Here is a 27,990-nt window from a genome sequence, read left to right on the forward strand (position 1 = left end):
TCTAGGACATGTAAATCGGCTTATAAGCCAGTCATCCTCATAAAAGAGGACACAAATACCATTAACAATATTAAATGAAAAACTTTCTTTTTTGAAGTTTCTCTTCATTTTTTAATTGTTGTAAAATACACAGTTTACTATTTTAAGAAGTTAGAAAATGTACATGTAGCATAACATTCAGGTGCAACTTAGTTAAATGACTTGAATGTTGAAGTGATTTCTGTTATATACTTGCTTTATCAAAGAGACAGATATGCCATTTTTTGTTTAAAATACTTTGTCACAGTGTGGTGTGTGTAAGAGATTTACTCAGACTGCCATGCCACTATTTGTATAGGCAGACATAAGCTGCTGCTACTATTGCAATTGCTCTTGCTGACTACCGAGGATCTGCTTGCTAGCAGGATTGTCTTTTGGGCACATTAATGGGTAAAATACTGAATTCAACATGTTTAAGTTGAAATAACCTCTCTCAAGCTAAATATGAAATAGGGAACTAAACTGTAATTGAAATTATACAAAGTATTTATCTATTTTAATGATTGGCAACAAGCAAGTGGGATAGATTATAGTAGCTGTTGATCCATCCACCAGCTAAACCAGCTTATCTAGGGCAGTGGGCAGTTGGAGACTATCCTAGCTAGCTTGTGGGCAACAACAATCTTTGGGCAAGGCTCGAGCACATTGCAGGGTGAACACACTCAAACCAGAGGGTGATGTAACATTGTCAGTTCACCTAACCTCCATATCTTTGGACCATGGGAGGAAAACGGAGCAAACCCATGTGCAAACTCCATGCAGAGAACACCCGGGACACAACCTCCAGACTCCTTACTATGAGACAGCAGTACTATCACTGCATCACTGTATGTCTGATTAGTTGATTAATACCGGTATATACTGCTCAAAAAAATTAAAGAAACACTTTTTAATCAGAGTATAGCATCAAGTCAATGAAACTTCTGGGCTATTGATCTGGTCAGTTAAGTAGCAGAGGGGGTTGTTAATCAGTTTCAGCTGCTTTGGTGTCAATTAAATTAACAACGGGTGCACTAGAGGGGCAACAATGAGACGACCCCCAAAACAGGAATGGTTCAACAAGTGGAGACCACTGAAATTTCTCCATCCTCATCTTTTCAGACTGTTTTTTCACTAGTTTTGTGTTTGGCTACGGTCAGTGTCACTACTGGTAGCATGAGGTGATACCTGGACCCTACAGTGGTTGCACAGATAGTCCAACTTCTCCAGGATGGCACATCAATACATACCATTGCCAGGAGATTTGCTGTGTCTCCCAACGCAGTCTCAAGGGCATGGAGGAGATTCCAGGAGACAGGCAGTTACTCTAGGAGAGCTGGACAGGGCCGTAGAAGGTCCTTAACCCATCAGCAGGACCGGTTTCTGCTCCTCTGGGCAAGGAGGAACAAGATGAACACTGCCAGAGCCCTACAAAATGTCCTTGAGGAGGCCACTGGTGTGAAAGTCTCTGACCAAACAATCATAAATAGACATCTTCTAGTGGGTCCTGTGCTCACTGCCTGGCACCGTGGAGGTAGATTGGCATTTGTCATACAATACCAGAATTGGCCGGTCCACCACTAGCACCCTGTGCTTTTCACAAATGAGAGCAGGTTCACCCTCATCACGTGACAGATGTGAAAGGGTCTGGAGAAGCTGTGGAGAATGTTATACTGCCTGTAGTATTGTTCAGCATGATCGGTTTGGTGGTGGGTCAGTGATGGTCTGGGGAGGCATATCCATGGAGGGATGCAGAGACCTCTACATGCTAGACAATGGCACCTTGACTTCCATTAGGTACTGGGATGAAATCCTTGGACCCATTGTCAGACCCTATGCTTGTGCAGTGGGTCCTGGGTTTCTCCTGGTGCACAACAATGCCCGGCCTCATGTGGCAAGAGTATGCAGGCAGTTCCTGGAGGATGAAAGAATTGATACCACTGAATGGCCCCCATGCTCATCTGACCTAAATCCAATAGAACACCTCTGGGACATTATGTTTCAGTCCATCCGACGCCACCAGGTTGCACCTCAGACTGTCCAGGAGCTCAGTGATGTCCTGGTCCAAATCTGGGAGGAGATCCCCCAGGACACCATCCGTCGTCTCATTAGGAGTATGCCCCGACATTGTCAGGCATGCATACAAGAATGTGGGGGCCATACAAACTACTGAGTACAATTTTGAGTTGCTGCAATGAAATTTCGGCAAAATGGACTAGCCTGCCACATCATTTTTTCACTTTGATTATACATTAAGCCCCAGGTCTCTAAATATCTAGAACATTGTTTTAGGGGTTTTGGAGACCAAGGAATTCAGTGGTTAATTTATATTTCTTGTTTCAACTTGTTTTTAAGAGTGTTAAAATATGTAAACATGTTCTTTTGCAGAACATATCGTAAGGCCTCCGTCACTTTGATGTGTTTCTCTGTATGGTTGCTATGCTATTGTTAGGTAAAAGGTCAACCAAATGTGTGCGGCATGAGAAATCACCATTTTGAAGGTATAAAGGCCAGGACTGTATACTTTCTGGTTGTCCAAGGTTGTGGATACAATTTAAAACCCTAACTGGTAGGTTTTATATTGCTTTCTGGTTATGAACTTTTTCTGTATTTTGACTATCTCCTTCATTTTATGTCTTGGCTCTGTTCACAAAGAAAGCGTACTTTGCTTTTTTTTCCACTCTTTTAACTACGATTTTGGCTTATCTTTCTGAACTTGTTTCCTTGACTCTTGATCTCCATGTTTTTACGTTGGATATTTTATATCACCAGCTCCCGTCCACTAATTCCATTCTCATGTCAGACTGCTGCCATTTACAGCAGTCAGTACATACCTGTGTTGCAAGATGTCAGCCTGGACATTTACCTTTTTAGTTTATGAGTTCAGAATATGTTCCAAATTACATTTCAAGTTAAAAATGGAATCCAGAAACAAATGATATTTATATATATTTATACACATTCTTGTTGCAGATTTTCTGATTGAACAGCCAACATTGAATGTTTAATGTATTTTACTTCTTAGACATTCACTAAAACATACACATTGATATTGGAAAGTTTGTTTACTAAAATAAACTAAACAAAGAAAACCTCAGACATTCTGATGAACAGCTCTATACACTCTGTCTAAGCATGCAAATGTTCTGAGGTGGGTAGGGGATGAATTTTATGTTGGTATTTGCCAAACAAGTAAAAATCAGTTCATTTTATGTATATTTTTAGATCAGTAGAAATTCCTTTTATGGTGCATGGTTTTCATAAACTACTGCAAACATGTAAAACTAACAGCTTTTCATATAGTGTGTGTGTGTGTTTCATTTTCCTGGAAATGTTCTTAGTGTCAGTAATCAGAAAAATGTCTGAAATTTGAAATACAACTTGCCTATTGTGTTATGACATTGTACCCCAGTATTTATTCATATTCATACTGTCTTTCTAGCTCTACTTTGGTTGCGAGCAATCCCACCTCTCTGTCTTTTATTTGTTCTTCGTTTCCGAAAAGAACTCAATGCTACCGACTCATCAGGGAGGCGCTGTGGTGTCTGAAATGGACTGGAACGAGCAACTTCCTTTTCTCCACACTTAAATGTTAAGGCTACACCTAAATTACTCTTCATAACTCGAGATGAGCCATCTGAAGTTCCATCAAAACAGCGGCTCAAAGCAATTTCCTTCGCTGTCCGAGGATCCTGGTCAGTAACCGTGTATATTCCATAGTTATGTCCAAGAGGGTCCAAGGGAGCCAACATAGTGAACTCATTGGTATCATTATTGACAGCAAGGGGAAGGTGATTCACTAAGTATTCTTGGAGCATAGCATTAACATGTTCTCTTTTGCAACTTCCCTGAGGGATAATTTTCACCAGTGAGCGGTCCACTCGATCCTGGTCATATAGCATTCCACTACATTTAAATTCCAGGCAGACAGCTGACACAGTAGGCTGCTCCATATCGCGTGTACTACGAACATCTCGAATTCCATATAACTTGCCAACTGTCTGTGGATGTGTACCCCCCATGTTTCTGGAGCGAACAACAATTTCCTGAAGAGAATTAATTTTTACTTTTATGTAGCATGCCCTATATTCCTGTGGTCTTGGCCACCAGCTAAGATAGTCTTGGGTCCAACTCATTGGGTCATCTTCATTGAAAGGAACAGTGTTAAAATCATATCTATCACCTTCAACTCTATGAAATCTGAAGTGACCACTGGAAAAAGATGCCTCTTCACAATCTTTGAGATTCTCATAAGGATAAATTGGTCCATTGATTTCTTCTGCAGCATTTGGATTTGGTTTTGCAACATTGATTTGGAAGGCAGTTTTCTTGGCTTTGGGATCATGATGGTCACTTCTTTGATACTTAAGTTTGTTTAAGTAGGGCTGTGGCACTCCAATAACATTAGGTATGTACTTTGGGGAAGAGGCCACAGCTTCTAGTTCCTCACCACCCAGGCTACCCGTGACAAAGGCAGAGTAAGCATCAGGATTTTGGTCATCACAGAAAGCGGGTAGGCATGCACCGTTAGATCCAGTAATGGCACTGTCAAACCTTCCCCATGCTTTGGGATTTGTAGAAAATCCATCCATTGGTTCCATGTTGATCAAATTTATAAGAACTCCCTCTACCTGTTCACTTGGCATAAATCTTTCACTCCTGAATGCTCTTATTTTAACATAGCACCTTCTGCTTTCAGGAACATCCAAGTTGAACAAGCGTCTTTCTCGGATCTCCATGTTCCCAATTAAGAATGTTCGTTCTTCTCGTTTACCCCGTCTTGCCTTTTTAAAATGAAAATCTCCTTCTTCCTCCCAGAGACCAGTTTGTGGATTGAGGGACCACAGTTTCATTTTTTCCTGATGTCCAGGAATTGTAATTTGTGTTGAGTCCAGAAAAACATTGACTTGATCAGCATTGAGAGACTCTGTGCCTTCTTCGTTGGTAAAATCGACAGAAAACATTCCATAAGTCCACAGAGGTAAAACATCTCCTTCTGTATCAATAAAGTTAAGATCACTTTGAGCAGCTAAAGCTGTAGACATTTTTCGGGGATCCAAGAATGTTATGCTAGCTTGAACTTTCCCAGTATAAACATCACCATTTTCCCTGTAAAAAGCTTGTGGGGGAATTTCCATTTCAGCAATGGCTTCTTGTCCTTCACTTTTACCCAGAGTGATTGTGTTGGTCTGAGTTGAAAGCAATGTGACTGGATCTTGCTTCCGCAAAAGTTTAATTTCATGGAAAATAGAGCCCCCTTTTTTATTAAAGGCCAAAACTTTGGTAGTGTTGACAAACTTCTGTAAATGATCAACAAACGTGAGCACCAGTCTTTCTGTGTCTGTCGGTACCTGAACAGAAAATGTTCCTTTGTAGCCAGTCCTGCCAACTCTGCTCATTCCCATAAAAATATGTCCAAAGCGCATAGGCTCTCCATTATCTGCGGCCACTGCACGCCCATATACCACCACCTTTGTTTCAACACATTTTTGACATCCACATTTGGTTACCACCTTTATTGGCAGAAGGTAACCATTGCAAGAAACATGTTGTTCTTCTAGGTTTTCAACTCCACAGCAGTAAGATGTGGTGTCTGTGCAACTTATGCTGTTCTTAAGTTGTCCGACGCATGTGACCAATGGGCATCTGCCTACATCATAGTAGAAAGAGTTTGAAGAATTTTGTAAGCAGTCGTGAGGTAATCTAATGAGATAACTCTCCGGAACTGGATTACATGAAGGCTCATTGGAACCTTAAAAAACAAATCACAAACAAAAAGAAAAACAAAAAACAAACAAAGGAAACAATTTAGAGTTAAGATATTCTTATCAAACTGATCACCCAAGCTTAAAATGACCCCAGCTGGCTCAGCATCTTTGATGAAAAAGCACCCCTGCATTGTAAAGTACATAGTTTAATTAGGCATAATTTGGAGTTGCATATAATATAGATAGATTGTTTTGGCTTTTTACAGAAGTTTTTTAAATAAATATACTACTCGAAAAATTAAGGAAACAATCATCAGAGCTTAACACCAAGTAAGTTAATCTTCAGGGATATCAATCTGTCCATTTAGGAAGCATAAGTGATTGTGAATCAGCATTACCTTCTTTGGTACAAATGAAAGCGACAACAGATACACTGGAAAGGCAACAGCAAGACACCCCCAAAAAGGGAATGATTTTGCTGCTGGTGGTCACAGACAATTGCTCTTTACTTATCCTTCCTGACTGATACTTCTCTAGTTTGATGTTTTGTTAGTGTCCTTGTCACTGCTGGTATCATGAGGCGGTACATGCAGCCGATTCAGGTTGCACAGGTAGTCTATCTCCTCCAGGATGGCACATCCATATATTCCATCACAAGAAGGTCTTAAGAGCCTGGAGGAGATACCAGGAGACGGGTCCAGAGTGTGTTCTATTAACTGAGCTTGCCTTTTAATTAGCTTCCTGATTTAGTGAACACAAAAACATAAATACTACATGATAAACAAAATCCTAACCTCTGACTTTGTCCCCAGTGTGGAATAAGTGAAATGAATGGCCAACATCAACTTCATCTTGTATTTTCATGAGAAGGTTCCTTGCAAGATCTCAAAAAGTATAATTTATTTCCAGAGTTTCTATGTGACAATCACAATTTTGAATTACATGGTGGTGTAGTTTTTTTGTTTAGAAGCTTGCCTGCAGCAGATACCTGAATATGTTCTCAAACATGTTTAATTCATGTTGCACTTTCTAACTGTACATATAATGTGATCACCCTGTCTTTGCCAGTCATTATTCAGTCTCATAATCTGGGCAAATTAACAGGCCTATATTTAATATTGGGCGGCACGGTGGCGCAGTGGGTAGCGCTGCTGCCTCGTAGTTGGGAGACCTGGGGACCTGGGTTCGCTTCCCGGGTCCTCCCTGCGTGGAGTTTGCATGTTCTCCCCGTGTCTGCGTGGGTTTCTTCCGAGCGCTCCGGTTTCCTCCCACAGTCCAAAGACATGCAGGTTAGGTGGATTGGCGATTCTAAATTGGCCTTGGTGTGTGGGTGTGTTTGTGTGTGTCCTGCGGTGGGTTGGCACCCTGCCCGGGATTGGTTCATGCCTTGTGCCCTGTGTTGGCTGGGATTGGCTCCAGCAGACCCCCGTGACCCTGTGTTCGGATTCAGTGTGGGTTGGAAAATGGATGGATATTTAAAATTTTAATGTCACATTGCTAGTACTGGTGAAAGCAAATCTGATACAATTGGAACGTAATGAACTACCATTAAACATTTTCATCTTTTGATGGTGTGTACCATAAAACAAAATGCTCTGTATATATTTGTTTATACAGTAAAACACTGGAAAAAAAAAACAAAACTAAAAAGACATAAACTGAAATAAGTACTGTTCCCAAAATAACCAATATATTAGTCCTTAAGTCAAGCAAACATAAAGATAAAAACACACTCCATGACCACTTTATTAGAGACAACTATCTAATAATGTAATATTCATGCATCTGTCATGACAATAATTTAAAACATTGAGGGCATTGTTTTGGCATACTTTTCGAAGACTGGCATATAAATGCTGGTCCATAGCAACTCCAGACTATCCTAATTTTTACTATAAATTAAATAAATCTCTACTCTGAATGGCTTTCCTTAAAAGAGTTAGATTTGATGAATGGCAAGGTGACAGAATTAAACTAAATTCCCTGTCATGTTCCTGGAGCCATTGGGGAAATTTCCTAGCTCAGACATGTTGAGCATTGCCAAGGTGAAAAAGCCCATTCACTGTCAGATATATTACTCCCACTGATTAGCAGTGATGTTCATATTTGTTCAGTGCTTGAAGTGGGCTGGCACCTCTTCCACTGTCTACTTAGCATACCAGTGAATACCAGCGGCACCTCTCCTGTCCACTCTTGGATTGAATATGTTATTGTATCATAATAAAAAGAGTACTGCCATTATTTTGATTCCACTGCAAGCCTGGATATGTACTTGTATTAAATGACCTAATATGTTCCATAAAAACAAACACTAAAAACATTTTTTTTTTATTTCTAGCAGAACAAAATCCACAGACTCAAGGAACTTTGACCATTTTCACTTCCTTCCACCAGCAAGAAACAGTGGGACACAGGATTAGTCAGATCAAGGAATATTTGTCCAGTCCTCTGCTGTCCTGTTTTCATATTCCTTGGCCAACTGCAATAGCATATTCTTGTCTTTGCTTAAAAGAATGGTACTTTAATGGGTCATCACCAAGTGACATTGCTTTATAGTATATGTGATATAAGAATATTGTGGAACCATGCCTTGAAAGTTATAAAACATTTATTTGGAAATCTATACAATGTAAGATTAGCAAAAAAACATTTCATTTTTCAAGTCTGGAAAGATTCAGCTGTTGATTAGAACTATACTGTCTGTGTGTGCGTGTATATTCATTCCAGTTCATCTATTCATTGATTTTGAAAATGCACTACTTCTAATCCAAGAGTATATGGGAACTGAAGATGATTCTGACAGCATCAGACACAAAGCAGCAACAAGCACTAGACAGGACCAGTTCATTACAAGGCGCACTTGCTGATACACCTAAACTGGCCCAATTTAGAGTAACTAATTAACTTAATGTGCATATCTTTGGAATGTAAGAGGAAACCAAGGTTGGCACAAGACACGCCGCAAGACTATGTGTAGACAATGCCCAGGTGAGTATTTAAATTTGGAACTTTTGAACTTTAAGACAGAAGCAATTACCACTGTACCTTATTGCAGCCTTGATAGTGGAATTCTACTTAATCCTTAACAGAATGAACATGCAAAGTTAGGTGGCGTTACTGATAAAAAAACCCAAAATTGTACATGTTCTGCAATTACAGTGCTTTCAGAAAATAGTCAGACCCCTTCATTTTTTATACATTTTGTTACACTGCTCATTGAAATTCACTTTTTTCCCTTGTCAAGCAACACTCAGTACCCCAGAGTTGTGTGGTCCAACCATAATGACAAAGTCAAAACAGTATTTTAGAAATGTTTGTAAATTTATTCAGAATAAAAAAAAGGAAATCTCATATTGACATAAGTATTCAGACCCTTTACTCAGTACTTTGTTGAATGCCTTTGGCAGAGATTAAGTCTGGGAGACTTCTTGGGTTTTATGTGAGAAACTTCACACTTCTGGATTTGGTGATTTTCTGCAATTATTCTCTGCAGATCCTCTCAGCTCTGTCAGGTAGGATGAAGACCAGAATAGCAGTGGACAGCTACTTTCTCTCCAGATATGTTTAGTTGGGTTCAAGTCCAGGCTTTGGCTGGGCCACTCAAGGGGATTCACAGAATTTGTCCCTAAGCCACTCCTTTGTTGTCTTTACTTTGTGCTTAGTGTCTTTTTGTCCTTTTGAAAGGTGAACTGTTGTCCCAGTCTGAAGTCCAGAGCACACTGTAGCTGGTATCATTAAAGATATCTATGTATTTTAATCCATTCAGCGTCCCTTTAACCCTGACTAGTCTCCCAACCCTGCCACTAAAAACAACACCAGAGCATTATACTGTCACCACCATGTTTCACGAGTTGAAATGATATTGTGCAGGTGTCTGATTTCCTCAAGACATGACACTCAGAATTATGGCCAAAAATTTGGTTTCATCAGATCAGATAATCTTGTTTCTCATAGTCTGAAAGTCCTTTTTGCAAATACCAAGCAGGCTTTCATGTGTTTTCTGGCCACTTTGCCATAAAGTTTCTTCATTCTCCACACAGGTTCTCTGAAGCTCAGCCAGAGTGATCATTGGATTTTTGATCACCTCTCTTACTGAGGCCATTCTCCCAAGATTGCTCGGTTTGGCAGGGCAGCCAACTCTAATAAGAGTAATGGTTGTTCCAAACATGTTCCATTTATCAATTATGGAGGTTACTGTGTTCGTGGGAACCTTCAATGCAACAGACATTTTTGCAGCTTTATCCAATCCTGTCGCTAAGTTCCACAGACAATTCTTTTGAACACATGGCTTGGCATCTTGGCATTATTCTAATACACATTGTCAACTGTGGAACACTCTACAGACAACTGTGTGCCTTTCCTAGCCAAGGCCAATCAATTTAATTCACCACAGGTGAACTCCAAACAAGATGTAGAAACACCTCAATGATGGTCAATAAAATGAGATGCCCCAGAGACAAAGGGTCTGAATGCTTCTGTCAATGTGACATTTCAGTTTTTTATTTTTAATACATTTGGAAAAAATACTTTAAAATCCTGTTTTTGCTTTGTCAGTCTGGGGTACTAAATGTTGTTTGATGAAGTAAAAATGTAAAGGATTTTAACACAAGGTGGCAACATGACAAATTGTGAATACTTTCTGAATTCACTGTATTTAATATTTTATGTAACACAAGCCTACTTTGACTCTCTTTAAGCTTTGTTAATGCTTATATACACATTTTGAACAAACTACAGATGATTTATTCTAATCACAATGTTTCAAATGAGCTAAACTATATCAAAATTCTAAGAAAGAAACAAGTCAGCTTTTTTTTCAACATCACTTACCAAAAATGGTGAGTTTTGCAGGCTGGGATTTTATAGATCCATCTTCATTGGTAGCTTTGCAATAATAATGTCCGGCCTGACTTCTCTTGAGATGTCTCAGCACGAGTGTACTGTCATAGTTGTATTGTCTTTTGACCAGAAGAGTGTCATTATGGAACCTGTCAAAGTAAACAAATTAACACAATTGTGAGAAACCGCACTGATCTTCATCCTTATTTTCTGTTTAGAATTTCATAGGTAGTCCTTCAAGTGTTAAACATAAATTTAACACTATTTATCAACTTTACATAAACTTTCAAGCCTATTAAGTGTCTTCAGCAGCATAAAGCCGCATCACCAGCTCAGTTTTTTATTCTTACTAGGGGGCTCTGCCCCCTGCTCGCTTCGCTTGCCCAACCCTGGGTTTGGTTTACCAGATATACAATTTAAAGAGATTGTTATTTTCATGGGAATTGTTACATATGCATTATTTTCACTTTTACTTTAAAACTTTAGTAAAAAGAATATTTGGAATTAACTTTTCTTCTTGATTGCATTGAATTTTGATTCTGTGTTTGGACTTACATCGTGTCAATGTAACTTATAACTTCCTGTGAGTGAATATCGTTTCTTTCTCTCTAGTAAATAAAATGACCTTTTCGAAAGTTTGTCCATGCTCTTTCTTCTTTGCTTAGTTGTTGACGTGTCATCTAGATCGTATAAAATTATTGTCCTGATAAAATGAATAAGAGCTGAGAGTGCAGGAAGTGTGTCTGACAAAAGCATTCACACGACTGAGGTTAGTTGACTGTGGTCTTGTTTGAAAATGGTTGTAAGTAGGGAGTGACTTGAAAGAATCTAATGGCAAAGGTCACCGTCTCATGGGACTTGCTTCCAAAGGTTGTAAGTATGGCGTGGCTTAAAAGAATCTCATATTAAAAGTTTCCGTCTCATGAGACTTCATACAGCACCAACATTTTTGGAATCTTTCTCACTGGCAACACGAATTAGATGATTTACAAGTCTCCAACTTAAAGCTTCAATCCGAACAATATATTCGATCTCTTTTCGCTGTTCCGTTATTTCACTGAGTAATAATTTCCATTTGTTTGCGCTAATGCGGTCTTTACTGTCCTTTTTTTGAGACTTTCGAATTTTCATACTTCCATTATCTGTAACCTGCTCTGCATGTGTACTACGCCTCATCCTGCGGGACGTGTAACTATCTTTCCAAGAAAATCACATCTCGTCTCCTTCCAAGTCGTCTAAGATTTTTTTTTTATAATAGAGAAATGTAATTAATAAGTTTTCAGAATTTAGGAAACTGATTGGGTTACTTGGATTATAAAGCAGGGCTACTCATTGTGGCCTAATAAGAAGAGCAGGGGTTGCATTACAAACTGGCAACTAATAACTTCACTAGATATCAGTTTGTGATTGTAATCAGTTTATGAATTCATGATTAACTTGCATTGAGCTACATTTGACAGTTTCAGGTGATCTACACTCTAATTGACTCCTCAGTATTTTGACATTAGATTATTTTCCAAATTAGTTTATCCTAAGAAGATTCTGGTTTCTCAGAAACACCACTTTAATCTGTACACAGAAAATTCTCAGCTTTACTTATTACTGTATATAAATCCAAATAATACTACTTTAGTGGTTATCAAAATGCTCAATCAAAAAGCAAAAATAAAATTTCCTTAGAATGTTCAGATAATATGTCTCACAGCAGTCGATACTTCAATGTAAAATCCTTAGTTGATGCTTATTAAAACTGAATAAAGCTCCTGGGTTGGCAAGTTATTTTATTAGGATCCAGCTAGCTCTCAATGTGCAACACTGCAGAATGAGAAAAATAAGCACTTTATTTGTGATTTATGATTTGTAAATCTTAAGCCAATGTCATATTACGTGACTTTGCCAACTGTCCATCACAGTCATGTTCATCTCTTTTTGTGACTGCCTGATGGAGTTGGTGTTGCATGAAGGGTTAACAGGAACATCCAAGTTCAACCACAATCTCTTCTCTTTTTTCTTTTTTTCAATTCTTTTGTCATACATAAAACATGAGACATCAGACAGAGAACCACCTCTTCCATTTGCGAAGTCCAAAACACCTGCACTCCTTATTTCTCATCACTGCATTATACAAATTGTACTTCCAGATGAGCATTAATTGCTTGTCAGCTCTCATGCACACAGAGCCCAGAGCCAAACCTGTTTGACTTTGTCAGACCGAATCCTGAACATAGTCAAAGTGAATCACTGGGTATGTCAAACCACATGACTGACCTTCACCGGAGCACAACATCAACTGCCTCTGACTCGCTAAGATTATGTAAATGAAGGCTACGACTGAAAATCATTGGAAAAGTCATCAAATATGACATGGCCTTTCTTAAGCCAAGATAAAGTCTTTGTTGAGGTCTTGTAACTAATAGATGACTACTGTTGCTAACTAAACTTGTAAATGTTATCTTGGTATTAGGCCTATATTTTTTTTTATTTCAGTTTTGTGAAAAGATTAAGAGCATCACCTCATCTCTTAATATTCAATGAAGTGAATGAATGTGTTTTGCCACAAATGCTTCAATAAACCCCCAAATTATATATACATCAAAATAATAAATAAACCTATATCTATCTGTCTGTGTGGTAAAAGAACACAAACACCTGTGCAACAACCTATGCATTAAACAGTTACATATCATTACATTGAGCAGTTAAAACATAACTAAGATTTCTGGTAATGTCAAACCACTGAGATGATCTTACATTCCTTGTTCCCTTTAGTGGGAAATTAAATACACCAGATTGTAGATGCTGTTGAAGTTCTCATATGCAAATATTTGAACAATGGACACAGCACCAAATTACTACCGCGCTCAAGTCCGTCCCATATTTCCCTTTCTGCCGTCTGTTGATGGTATTCCACATCTCTCTCTGTCTCTTTCTTTCTCCTTGTCATTATGTGAATTTTTTTATGATACTGCAGTTCCACATGCATGATTTTTAATCTTCTACTTTACAACCTTTAACCCTCTGTTCATACTGTACTGTACAGAGGAGAACAGAATACATAGAATGAAAAGAAAATTTTGAACTCACCACAAGAAGCTATCAGGCTGTGGCTGTCCATCAACTTTGCAGCAGAGAGAAACTGCCTGCCCTTCATGCCTGGCTTTGTCCTCTGGGTTTTTCACTACATACAACTTTTCTGTGGGGCACACAATAATGTTTAAAGTCCCACTCTTATAGGGGCAACTGAAGTCTGAAATTTAAAGCTCAGGTGGTACACATACCTGCCCTTTTTAGAACAATATCAGTAAAGATGGTTTTGCCGATCCTTTTCTGTATTCTAAGATTTGCAACAGTGTGTTTGGCCAATTTGAATTTTAGTTTTGAAATGTCATTTGGACAAATCCCTGGAATTTGTATATTTCCATCAACATCAGATGTTGTTAGAAGTTTCATGTTTTTTCCTTGTCTGTAAACAGAAACTCCAACAGCTTCCTTCCAATCATCTGTACGGATTTGACCAACAAGAAGGTAATCTTCACACATGCATGAATCACATTCTGCATTGACGTGACCCAAAGAACAAGTAAGGTTGCATGCTGCAGAAAAAGAAATACAAATGAAAAACAGGTATTGAATTACTATAAGTTATAGGAAAATCCAGCAAGGACAGTCTTTAGGCTTGTGGGTGCCTAACAAACTCTAATTGAATCTCTATTATGAAATGTCACCCAAAGCAGGCAGGAGCAGAACTTTGATAAAGAGCTTCTAGTGCCTGGGAAATCTCTGCTCAGAAAGAAAAGGACAAGAGATGCCTCAAGCCAGGAAAGTATAATCACTGGTACTGGCCTGAGTGGCTTAATGTAGTAGTGATAATGGGAAAACTCGTTTACTGCTATTTTTATTTTCCTTTTGGTTTCTTAATAAATATTAGCAGTTTTCATCATACTGGTTTGAGTCACCACATTTTTCTGAAGAGGGCCTACAAAGCAGTGAATTACTATTACACAATGTGAACAACAGGGATCTTTAATTCACATTTTTGTCAAGGGTCCTTATTTGTAATGTATAGAATGTATATACAGTGCACTCCGTAAGTGCTGATAAAGTTGGGTAAAAATTATGATTTTTGCTTTATATTTGATTTTAAATTTGAAAAGATAAATATCTGACCAAAGTACAAAAATATATTTTTTGAATGTTTTAACCATTTAATGTAAATGTCATATTTCTCCCTTTACTGTCCAAATATGTATTAGAGAATCACATAATGTGAAGAACTTGTACATTAAAAATCAGTCAAAACACAAACACCAGGCCTTGATGTGAGAGGTAGCTACCCCAATAACCACTCCAAAATGCTTCATCACTTCACTTTACTTTTGCTTTTGCTGGTGAGCACTGCAGAGGCAATAGGTCCAGGCCAAACCGAAACCTTCTCATGAGGACATAAAATAGCTCTCACTTTACCATCACAGAAAGGTACAATTTTTTCAAAACTACCACTGCTTCCCTCATTCACACTAACCTTTGTCATTATTCACTCATTTTTTATCAGTGCTAGCCAGTCCTTTCTAGAATTGGGCTTTAACCTTAGATTTGGAAGTGCTAATTTCACTCAAATCATACTTTATTTTGCTGTTTATATACTCATCCATTATTTGCTTATCACACTCTGATGAGGCTAAGATGAAATGATCATCTTCAAAGAGTATAAATGAAACATTATGGTTCCCAAACTGGATACTTTCCAAACCTTATTTGTGCCTTGAGCTCATTATTGTACAAGGAGACAAGATGGGCCTTTGGCTCATTCCTATGCTCACTTAAAATGGACCGACTTGACACCAAATATTCCAGCACTAGGGGGCTCCGCCCCCTGCTTGCTTCGCTCGCCAACCCCTGGCGTTGGGGCATGACAAAGAGTGAGATGTATGAATGAGATATAGAATAGTGTGCAGGTGTGGATGATGCATATAGAACGCAAACAATACAGTGTTTGGCACAGAGTAATGGTTTATTGGAATATTTCTTTGTACACAACATTAGTAGTAAAGATGGTGTCCTGTCCTTGAATGAGTTTTCCTTGGCATGGAGCATTTATAACTTTAACTTTAACGTCAGATGAACATCGAACACGTGAGAAGGCAACATAAAGTTGTCCATGTCCAAAAACGGGTTCAGAGAGGTAGATGCCAACCTTGTCCATGGTTTGTCCTTGTGATTTGTTGATGGTCATGGCAAATGCAGGTTTAATGGGGAACTGTTGGCGTTTCAATGTAAAAGGTAATTCTAGGTCAGAACTCGTAAGGTCAATTCTAGGAATGAGAACAGTATTGTTAGCATGTGATCCTGTAAGAACTGTTGCTTGAATAACATTGTGTGTCATATTTGCGTTGTTGATTTGTATCAGGGTGCACTGTTCCAATGCGATGCAATATTTGTCCACATATGCGAAAGCAGTATGGGCCATTGTCTTTTGGTGGCCTGATATTTACTCCGGTAGATGCAAAAGCAAATGAACTATTGTAGGATCTAATGCAGTTCATAAAGTTTTTACTTTCAGGTACATCGTTAGTTAGAAGCTTCTGTAGATATGCAGGATATGAATGTAAAGGAGGCAGTCTAATCTGACCCTTTTGACAACAACGTGTAAATTCACTACTTGTATTGCCAGTTGTTTCTTCAGGGAAGTTAAGTGAATGACAATGATTGCAAATGACATTTATTAATCCCAATGAATTTTCCTCAATAGTGGACTCATTATTGAACATGTTCTCAGCTAAGTGGCGCAAGCGTTTAGCAGGTGTCTGGCGTTGATGTCCGCGACGGGCAGGTTTTTGCTCGTGGGTTAGTTGAGCTTTGCGTTTTTGGAGCCGAGACATTTTTTCTTCCGGAGTTTCAGAAGCGCGTTGTATGCGCCGACGTGTATTTTGTTTTTTCCTGCGGGTTCGTGTGTTTGGTCCCGTTATCCGAGCCATATCGTTTTGTACCCGTGAGCGTGTATTCATGACTGTTGTTCTTCAGCGTGAGAAATATGGATAAGTAATAAGGAGGATCACACTCACTGTTAATATGGAGCCTTTTCTGCAGTTGAACGGTTAACAGTGCTTTATTGTAAGGAGATCCACCTATGCTGCATAGTGTGAAGGTGTTGAGATGACGTATGTTTAATACGGACGGTTCCTTTACAAATGGGGCTTTGGGTGTCACTTCTTATTGATGTTAGTGTGTTTGTGGGTCTCTTTCATCGTTGTTGTGAACGTTTTGTGTGCCATGTCCGTAGTCTGTCCCGTTTCGTCTCTAATGGGCTTGGTGTGGCGGTCACGGATTCTTTTTTTGGTGTGGTAGGAGCTTGTTGAATCCTCCTCTTTGTGTGCGTCCCATTTCGTGTGCAATGGGATTCGTGCGGCACTGTGTGCTTTGCCGGCGTTTTGGATGTTGCTTGGAGGGGGTGGTGGGATTGGTGGGGCGCGAGCATCTTCTTTCTTTTTGTGTGCCAGGGGTTTGTTGAATCCTCCTCTTTGTGTGTGTCCCGTCCGTTGCTTGGGGGGGGGGGGGGGTTGGGGGGGGGGGGGGGGGGGTTGCGGGTTCGTTTTTTTTGTGTGCCAGGGGCTTGTTGAATCGTCCTCTTTGTGTGTGTCCCGTCCGTTGCTTGTACTGGTTGGTGTGCTTGGAGGTGGGTGTGGGATTTGTGGGGCGCGAGCGGTTTCTTTTTTTTTGTGTGCTAGTTTCGTGTGCAATGGGTTTCGTGCGGCGCTGTGTGCATCGCCTGCGTTTGACTCCTTTTTTCTGTGGTCGCGGCGCCTCATTTCTTTGACTCCTTTTTTCTGTGCTCACTCCTTTTTTCTGTGGTCGCGGCTGCCTCTCGCGGCGCCTCATTTCTTGGGGCGCCTGCGCAGTACGTCTTTTTGCGGCTACGGCCCATGGCCGGATGTCCCTGCGTCCATCCGGTTTACCATTCTCGGTTAGTAATGTGGATAACTCTCTCTCCACAAATACAGAGACAAAATGGTATGCAACAGCGGTCTAAAAATCTAGTACTCCTGTAACACTCTTCGGGAGATACCATAAAGTACATGGTTATAAGCTCTTTTCCAAGCTACAAAGTACTTGTACACTGAAGTGGAAAACTCCCATGATACAAATGTATAAACAAGAAACAAAATGGTTCATTTTTCAACAGCCAAGAATCCACATTATTTTTTTTTAAATTACCAGTCTCCATTAAAGTAATCTAGAATTAGCTTTTCTATTGTATGACCCCATCTTCTAGATAGCATTTTATTATTAACATTTTTGTAATGATTTCAACCACTCCATGTCTAAACCCACCACAGAGCTTATTAGTTACTGCAGCAACCTTAGCCAACCAATGCAAATGGCACTGCCGCCACCATGTGCAACATAACCACATTCTCCTTTCTCTTGACAACATCCCAAATTGAGAACAAATTAGGTTGGGTCCCACCCAGGGCCACCTTTAACATATGGGCACAATGGGCACAAGCCAGTGGCCCCAGGAGCATACTGGCCCACAATGTTTCTGATGCCTATATATGTTTCTGTTCTGCTATCAAAACAGGGGCCCCAGTACACTACTTGTCTGGGGGCCTATGATACTTTTAAGACAGCCCTAATCCCACCTATTCTTCCCTCAACAGATTCCACATAGCCAAACAAAACTATATCACCAAACCTACTCCACATGCAAGGGTTAATTTCAGCCACTGTCACAACTGTTGCAGTCTTCACTTGCACGTATTTCTCAGCATTCTCTGAATTTGACAACAATTCTCCAAAAGGCCTCTTTTTTTAAGGTGTCAGCTTCTCCTACAATTGGTGATCAGACCACCTGTTGGCCAAAGCTCCTTGCAGCTGCCTATGCTACTTAGGCTTTGAAAAGGGTTCATTCAGACCCAATGTCCCTGACCTCAGCATGAATATAGGAGAAATTATTTCAGAGGTGGAAATTGAATTCTTTTTAAATAGTTCACCTACTGAACCAACTACCTATTTTGGTTTTCCAGGTCTGTCCAGTGGATGGTCAGTGTGTCGGAATCAGTTTAGCTATAAGTGGTTATTTATTTACCATCTCCGATCCTACCTTTCCTGAATATTCAGATCATACAATCCCAAACCAGAAGACACAACAAAATTTCAGTCATTGCCCTGTCATGCTGTTATCGGGTACACTTTTCAGTAACCTTGTATTAGATCATGGTGTTTGTTATAGACAATCCATGACAAACACAGGAATCTAATAACATTTCATCACTCAGATTCAGATCATGCATGATTCCTTCCAATCTGTCATGCCTCACACTAGGAAAAGCAAACATAATGAATGGAAGTGACCAGGAGAAGAAACCATTTAACAACATAAAAGCCAAAGTCAAGAATCTCTAGTCAGTCTTTTGTCTGATCAAAAATTGTAAGACAAGAGTTAAAGTAAGAAACAGAAACAGAAACCAAAAGTCAGGAACCAGAAAGTCGAAATAGTACTATTACATACATGCACAATGTGTTTTATTTAGTTATCTGCAAAACTTTGATGTTGACATATCTAAAGCAGCAATCTTTATTGAACCAATGATATTAATTGTGTAACCTCTGTGACAGCGCTTTGTAGTATCCATTTTGACTATGGTAGCAGTAAATGACAGTACCTCAGGAGAAATAATATGGGATTGAAAACGATACAAAACAATTCTTAAACTACCTGAATCATGACATAATCACACTATCCACTGGTATCTTCATCATTTCCCCACGTGAGCAATTAATTTCTCCTGTTGGACTACTTGATATTGTGGTGTTAGTAGATATTAACCCCAACACATCCCCTATGGCGCTATATAGAATACATCAAGTGATACTTTACTTAAAGACCAACAACCTGTTTCATGAGCTGGACAAAAGACAGTAGTGTGGGAAGAAGCACTGATATGCAGAAGCAGCACTTAAATGGAACCAACTACAACCACATTTGTGGCTGAAGTACTGAAATCCCAAGGGGCTGCTGATAACCTAGACAGGTATCATTCTTGCTTTGAGAGAAATAATGTGAAAAAGTGCTATTGTATATAGAATTAAAATAACTTACCAAGTGTCCTCATTTTCAAAATACAAATGTCTGCTTTGTAAGTATTACATTTTGACATAAACAAAAATACTTCAACTTTATTTATCTTTGGTTAAATTAACTCTAAAGTGTAACCAGCAGAAACTCACCTTCTGTTGCAGCCAAGAATAACACTGGTATAAGAAGAAGAAGCTTTATTTGCCCGTCTGCCATCATTCTGCAGGAGTCGCAGGTGGCAGGTACCTGCTAAGAAGAAGGTCTGAAAATATAAAATATTTAATGTTAGTTTTAAGTGTACCTATTAATTAAAACACTGCTGATAGACACAAGGGCGGCACGGTGGCGCAGTGGGTAGCGCTGCTGCCTCGCAGTTGGGAGACCTGGGTTCACTTCCCGGGTCCTCCCTGCGTGGAGTTTGCATGTTCTCCCCGTGTCTGCGTGGGTTTCCTCCGGGTGCTCCGGTTTCCTCCCACAGTCCAAAGACATGCAGGTTAGGTGGATTGGCGATTCTACATTAGCCCTAGTGTGTGCTTGGTGTGTTTGTGTGTGTCCTGCGGTGGGTTGGCACCCTGCCCAGGATTGGTTCCTGCCTTGTGCCCTGTGTTGGCTGGGATTGGCTCCAGCAGACCCCCGTGACCCTGTGTTCGGATTCAGCGGGTTGGAAAATGGATGGATGGATGATACACGTGATTACATCTTGCCTGAAGAAGGGGCCTGAGTTGCCTCGAAAGCTTGCATATTGTAATCTTTCTAGTTAGCCAATAAAAGGTGTCATTTTGCTTGGCTTTTCTCTACATTCATAATGGCTAACACGGTACAACACCCTAGTACTACAAATATACTACAATTCTTGACTTATCATTGTCAGACCCCAAAGAAAGGGACATAGAAAATGTGCAGCTCAGGCTAAACTCCCATGAATGAAACAATTAATGAAGTAAACCTGGGCACACCAGAGTACATAAACACACTGTCAAATGTGTGAGTGAAGTACACATCTTATGGAGACCAATTTAAATAGTACACTGGTCTCTTCGGTCTCCAGCTAGGAAGACTGTGACCTATAAGAAGAACAATGAATTAACTCCTGCCCCACCTTCATTTGAATTTGTTTTGGTTTCCACTCTTTAAAGACAACCACTGTTTCAACATGAAGGCCAAAAACGACAATAAATGAGGTTACTTGCTGGTATCCTAACCCTTTAGATATTTTTTCCTGGTATTATATTGAAAATATTGTTCAATATGGCTTTTTAAGTCTCTTATTTCAAATCTTAGAAGCAACATACAAATTTCAAGAAAGACATGAATTTCTACCTGCTCAAATGACCTTTAAAAGGACACTGATTCCACCATTTACACCATGGTATCGTGAGCATGAATTATTGTGAGGTAGTGTGAGACCACAGGGCAGCAGATGCTGCCAGCTCTTTATACCAATAACGAATGCACATGACTGCTTGCCTCTGCAGGTGCGATGTATCATTTCCAGCTGGCAGGGCAGCTTTCTTGCTTATTCAGCTACCACAGTTTCTCCATACTCTCTTTCAACTTCTGACTTCACTTTGTAGTTCTGGCTGTACCTTTACCAGTAATCCATTACATCGTAACTTAAGAGACTGGATGTCATGTATCACAGTGCAGCACCTCTGTTGCTAGACCACGCTGACTGCTTAAATTGATGTACTGTATCACAATGGATTGCAGAAATGATCCGAAAACTTCAATGCCATTCAATTCTGTAAAAATGTAAATGTTTGAGTGTCCTCTGGTAATGGCGGTGTTAACAATTGTCAACTTAAGGCAAATTTTTTTTATACTTTTCAGCTCTAATAGGATTATGTTTATTCATCATGATAAGGTAACCTATAACACATGGAATGTTTAATTATAATATCAGTGGACCCTGATTTTCTTCCTCTTGAGATTTATTTATTTTTTTTTTTTAGCAGAACAATCCCTCTTGTTTCATCTAGATGTGTTTTTTTATTCTTCTTGCATCCTACAAATATTTTTGTTAGGTTATTTGCTAAATACATTGGCCCAGTAGGAATGCATGTTGGGGTGTGCAAGTGTGCCTGGTCATGGACTAGTATCCTATTTTCAGTTGGGTTCTGTCTTGCACACAGTGCTCCTCAGATCAACTGCAGGTCCCCATAACCCTGAAACTAGATTAAATGGTCTCAGCAAACAGAAGGATGGCCGAATAAATGTGGCCGTATGTCCATGTACACTGTAATGGAACTGTGCCTCAGTCAGGACTCCTGTCTAGTTTCCAGTGCTACTAGGAGAGGCTACAGTTCCAAATCATACTGTAGCAAAAACCCATGTTCTCATAATGGGTGCAAGTTTTCTTTGTTAATCTCAAGAATTATTAGCTATGTAATTATTAATCAATTGATTTGTATTTGTTACTAGATGATTATCCACAGACATTTAAAAATGGCAATGTTTAATTTATCAAGGCAATTTCAATGTAAGCCCTTTACAGTTGAAATGGATTTCTCAAGGCCTTACAGTGAATCAGAAGTATGCCAATAAGCCACTAAACATGTGTAAAGACCTAAACTTTTCTCCACTAGATCTCTTGATGTTGCCTTCCCAGACTCATTTGACTTACTGCATGGTTAGAGGCATCCATTAAGTTAGGTTGCTCTGGCTCTTGTGTTATATGTTTGTGAATAAGAATGTATGGAAGAAAAAAGACCTACATATTGCAAAAATTAAACATACTTTAACATAAAAACTGGTAATGTGTATTTAAATTAGTTTTAAAGATGTTTAGCAGAGAAAGGATAATTCAGACCCAGACAGGCAGGATTTGCAAAAATACTGGCTTTATGCTACTATTGGCAGGATTGGTATTTTACGTTGGAAATGACTACTGTTTCATTCTTGATATTTCCTTTTTTCTTCAGCTCACGGCTGCCACTGACTAATGAGTCAATGGAAAAATTACTTTATATGTTGATATAAAGACCTTGGCGAAATGGCATGCTATTGTATGGACTGGCGAACTCTGTTTCCTTGCTGATATGGTTATAGACCGTGTAAATGCTTTAATATAAACAAAAATAAGTGCTGTCAGCCAACTGTAGACATATACCATACTGCAATTTAGACAATGGGCTTAGTGGCTGATATCCTATAAGATACTGTATATGGGGGTTGTGGGAGTTAGTCCCACATTGAGCAGCTGTGTGTAATGCAGCCGTCACTTGCAGCACATTAAAGTTATTCTTTAAAAGAAATAGTATGCTGTAAATCAGATCGAAACAAAAAATCCATGGGCTTCCATCTGACCCAAAAGTGCTTGCTTCTCTGGAATGTGGGCTTGGCACCAGAAGTATTCCTGGGTATACCTTTAAAAGGACACATGCAGCCAGATTATTCTGGAGCAGAGCAGCATCAAGTAAGCTTGCAGACCTCACAGAGTGGAGAAGGAAGGTGGTCAGCATTAGAGAAGATAGGAGGTGAAAAAGGTGACTATGGGAGAGACAGAGACAGACAGTGAGATGCAAGAGGCTTAGTCTTTACTGTATTTCTTCTGTACCATAATGCAAATTTTCGATAACCTCCCTGTTATTCTTTATTTTTCTGTAATAAAACTTTTTTTGTTTAATAAGTGGTACCTTCTAGTACAGGGGTGCAGCCCTGCAGGAACGCGGTGTCTGCAGGCTTGTATTCCGAACCAATTGCTTAATTAGAAACCAGCCCTTGCCAATAACAGACTTTAGTTAATGTCTGGTTATTCTTATGTTGTACATTCTTTTCCTTTCCAAGGATATCATCCAAATGATTTGAAGCCTAAAATGGATAATTAATTCTCAGTCCCTGGCTTTTTTCTCTTTAGCTTCCTTCCAAATAGTTTATTAAACCAGATAGCTCATGATGAATCCTCACAGGTGTAACTGTGGATTCCTTTGTTATTTGCATCTTATTGCTAATAAGGAGAAAATAAAAGCAGTGAAGGCAGCTGTTTAAGACTGAAATAATCAGTTAAGGGCGGGGAAGCTTAACATCATTAAAAGATCACTAAAAATGAACCATCAAAATGTTGCTTGAGCAATAAGTGCTTCATGACCAATAATTGACTCCTTATTAAGAAACTGGGTTAGAACAAAAACCTGCAGCCACTGCAGTCCTCCATGAAAAACCTTTTCATCCCTGCTCTAGTAGTTATTCAGACTACAGGGTCTACTGATAAGTGCCACCAATACTTCTTCTATTGCTCCATAGCTATATAGTATGTTTCATTAAAAAATGTGCTTGTGAGAAATAAAACAAAACTCGATTAAACATTCATCCTTCCATTTTTACCATGTGTATCCTGCTCAGGGTCATAGTATTTGCACTGTTTTCACAGGATACAAGGCAGGAACCTATTCTAAAAAGCAAGCCAGTCCATTGAAGTTACTCTCAATTATACTGAGCCTGTTTAGATTTACCAGCTAACTTAATAGGCATGTGACATATAGATAAGAGCCCTGCATGCATCACAATAAGCACTTACATATTGGTCAAGAGATAGAACTTGACAAGAACAGTATTAATGTACTTTTAAAGTAAACATGCAGGGCCTGTGTCTAACCTTTTTATTTTACTTGCTGTTTCATCCTATATAAAGAACCATTTTAGATGGTGCTCTCTGCCATAAAGCCCTCTTGTTGGAATGGAGTTGAATGCTGAATTTCTTGGAATGATTTTAAAACATACAATTGTACTTATGTTATTTTAATTTGTTTGACTGAGTTGTGTTTTGTTATAATGTTTTGTTTCAGTATAAAAGGAATTACAAGTCATAAGATTTTTGTGAAGGTTAAAGAGTCCAAATTCTAAGCACAGTCTGAAGACTCTGAATCTTTTAAGCCTAGCAGATGTACAGTATAAAAATAGACTGACTTGAACTCCTTTCAGTATTTAAGAGCTCATTCAAAGGCAGCTGCATGATTGTTAAAAGCTCATATGAGACAAATGTTATAATTTTCACAAATATGTTGTAAAATAATCTGGTGTAATTGCCTAGCACTGCATCCCAAAGTAGAACCATGGGAATCCTGACTTGCCAATGAATAAAAAATGTAAAAACTGATCAACAAAATTAAAAGAGACATGTGATTGCTGGTTATTTACAGTAATTCTATAATGTAAAGAGCGCAGTGAAATACAGACTGCTCGCCTGGCCCAGTAAGTGTTCTTCACATTGCTTCCTTATAAGTATGCATACTCTGTTCTGTACATAAATGTCACTGGAAACAAAGACAACTTTGAAGATTTAAATGTCACCTTCACGGTTAGACTAAGCACATGCACAGGATTTTACATCTAATCACCCAATTTTTTCCCCAGTGAGATGTCACAGAGTACCACAAAGGAACCAACCCTGGATGGGAAAACAATCTGTGGGGAGGCTCTTGAGCACATGTCCATGGGCCCATTTGGGAGGCACAATGAAACTATCAAGAAATGTTTGGATTGTAGGAGAAATTTTACCAAACAAATGACATATAAAAGGCACCAGGACTTTGTCAACCCACTTAAAACCAGTTCAAGGTCATGGGGACCAAAATCTTAAAGCACGTTAATTATTGTTTGCATTATGACAATAGCATTACTAAGTTACTTTTTAAACGTAGAATGAGAACTTAAAAATAGAACAGCCATTTTAAAGGGGGGTGGCGCAGTGGTAGCACTGCTGTTTCACAGTTAGAAGACCCAGGACCTCTCTTCGCTTCCCAGGACCTCCCTGCGTGGAGTTTGCATGTTCTCCCCGTGTCTATGTGGGTTTCCTCCGGGTGCTCCGGTTTCCTCCCACAGTCCAAAAACATGCAGGTTAGGTGCATTGGCAATCCTAAATTGTCCCTAGTGTGTGCTTGGTGGGTGTGTGTGTGCGCCCTGCGGTGGGCTGGCGCCCTGCCCAGGGTTTGTTTCCTGCCTTGCACCCTGTGTTGGCTGGGATTGGCTCCAGCAGACCCCTGTGAACCTGTAGTTAGGATATAGCGGATTGGATAATGGATAGATTTTAAAGGGGTTTAAATATACAAAGGTTTAAAGAAAAATGTAAATACTTAAAAAAAAATCAAATAATCCTTTTCAATGCTTAATCAAATGTTGTGTTTCTACTGAAACCACTTCAAGGAAAACTGTTAAGAAGAAACTGAAGTTTGTCTTGCTAGGATAGGTTTACCAAATAGCATTATATAACAGATCAATTTTTAAAAGCTGTTCAAGTTGTTATATGTATACTGATGATGTGTACCCAGAGCCCGATCTCTCTCAGGACATTCTCTGCCTTTCCAAATAGAACAAAATCCAAGGACAAGCACACCAGTGGGATTCTACTCACAGAACAATACAGCCCTCTGTTTTACTGTTCCAGCTGTTGTGTTTCAAGTCTACTGACAGGCTGACAGGCAACTGTATATGGAGGCTCACAATGAGATCTGTGGGCTTCAAGGTTCCAGTGACCTGCATCACTCCTCCCCATGTGATAAAAACTTGCATGTCATGTTGACTGGCATCTCTAAATTCTTCTGGTATTAGTGAATATGGGTGTTTGCATGAATGTGCCCTGCAGTTGACTGGCATAACATGGATGGTTAGTTCCTGCTTTGAAACAATTGTTTTCTAACACTGGTTGTGAACCTCTCCCCCGTTCTGGAATAAGAAAGTTTTGAAAATAAGTAAAGCAAGAAAAGATCCAACCTTTATACTGACTGATAGTTCATACAGCAAATCACTTTGCTACAGTCGATATATTCATATAAAATACGTGTACCTTTAGTCTATACAAAACGTGTTCACAAAATATATTTTCATATTATAAACTTAATTAGAACTATATCCATTTTTAATGAAAAGACAAAGCCTAAATAGTGAAACAGATGATGCTGTAAATCACAGCTGCTAAAGGCATTTCAAGCCGCAGGGGAATTGTAAAATTTTAATGTGTTGGCCAACTGTCTCTCTTTCTCTGTATGTCCCTCTTTCCGAAATGTAACAGAACTTCTCTAACAGTAACCAATAACACAAGAAAAAAACTTTAGCCAAATTAAATATAGCACATTCCGCAGTAATTTGACAAAGAAAAGCAACGAGGCTTATCGACTGAAAAATTATAACGAATGTTGTACTCCATACAGTGAAAAAAAATTAACCCCAAAACAGAAGTTAAATAAATGATGAAAGGTAAAAGGCAGACAGCCCTTGAGTTTTAAAGTATCGCCCACCTGTACGTCTTGTACGTAACCTACCCGAAAGGATAGATGAGGAGAAGAGTCCCGGTGAAGTCAGTTGCTGGGAGATGTAACCGAGGTTCAAACAATCCAAGAATCTCGCCTTCTTGCTTTCTCTCTTTCTGATCAAACGTGTTTGGTTTCCCAAACGTGGGAACTCTTCTAGTGTCCAGCAGTCAAAAAAAACGAAGTTACATTATGCGAATATATGTGCCTAAAAAGGAGGTGTGGTTGTATGCAAGTAGGGCGTGTGAATATGCTAATTAAGTTCCTTCTCTGAAAAACGTGCGGTGCAATAAAACAAAAAAATAACTCTAAATAAAAATGTCATTCACTGGCAGCCTTACGCAAGCATCTGAACAGCTTTAAAGACCCGCGCTCTTCACACGGTCCTACATAAGGAGCAGAAGCTTGAGAGCGCGCGTACATATGTAGTCCCGACGGTGATTGGGTTTCTCAGAAATGATTGACAAGTTATTCTTAGAATTGCTAAGTTCACTCACAACGACACTTATAGATGATTGGCTCAAACATAAATGATTGACGGGTAGACGTCCTGCAGAAAATGTAGTCCATCACAGCTTCCCGCTAATTTTGATGGTCAGTTCAGCAGTTTGTGCTATGATGGAAGAAACGTGGTTTCTTCACTTTTCGCTGTAACTTTTAACACCACTGGTGGGAATACCCTACATCTGGGTAAAAGCTCAAAACGGTGTGTAATTACAACATTGAATAAAAACATGGTAAAAGAAAAATAAACTTATTTTTAGAGTGCAAAAGTTTTGTTGTTCGATGTTTGGCGTTTGTTCTTGAAATCTGATAAATGTTCATATCGATGTACAGTATATCCTATTATTTAAATCTACATTAAAATGGCATGTATTTTAACTAAAAAATATAATTTCCAAGTGGAAATTGCAAAGAAGCTGAGATTAAAATACCAGCTCTTTAGCTCAATATTGTAGTAAAATATTTATAATCAATTTAGTTTGATACTATAGGCAAGAAACTATATTATCAAGAACAACCCTAAATTGGAATACAGTATACAAGTTCAAGGATGGATGGATGGATACATAATCATGCTTTGCTAGGTTGATTGTATACTATC

General features: G+C 39.1%; 1 protein-coding gene across 1 annotated transcript; it reads right to left on the reverse strand.

Annotated features, from left to right (window-relative positions):
• Positions 1-2,954: 2,954 nt before the first annotated feature.
• Positions 2,955-26,973, reverse strand: cilp (cartilage intermediate layer protein, nucleotide pyrophosphohydrolase). The gene is made up of 6 exons (XM_028823432.2): positions 26,898-26,973; positions 19,794-19,903; positions 13,844-14,158; positions 13,650-13,758; positions 10,557-10,714; positions 2,955-5,770 (listed from the first exon to the last, which is right to left on the reverse strand). The coding sequence occupies exons 2-6, from the start codon at positions 19,858-19,860 to the stop codon at positions 3,444-3,446; spliced, it is 2,976 nt and encodes a 991-aa protein (XP_028679265.2). The 5' UTR covers positions 19,861-19,903; positions 26,898-26,973; the 3' UTR covers positions 2,955-3,443.
• Between the last annotated feature and the right edge of the window lie 1,017 nt (positions 26,974-27,990).

This window comes from Erpetoichthys calabaricus, chromosome 17 (assembly GCF_900747795.2).
Source record: "Erpetoichthys calabaricus chromosome 17, fErpCal1.3, whole genome shotgun sequence".
NCBI lineage: Eukaryota > Metazoa > Chordata > Cladistia > Polypteriformes > Polypteridae > Erpetoichthys > Erpetoichthys calabaricus.

Excerpts from the sequence above, each read along its gene's own strand:
- cilp (XM_028823432.2), bottom strand. The coding sequence starts at position 19,860 with ATGATGGCAGACGGGCAAATAAAGCTTCTTCTTCTTATACCAGTGTTA. Across the intron at positions 14,159-19,793 it reads ATTCTTGGCTGCAACAGAAG|CATGCAACCTTACTTGTTCT; the intron begins GTGAGTTTCTGC and ends CTTTTTCTGCAG. Across the intron at positions 13,759-13,843 it reads TATTGTTCTAAAAAGGGCAG|AAAAGTTGTATGTAGTGAAA; the intron begins GTATGTGTACCA and ends TGTGCCCCACAG.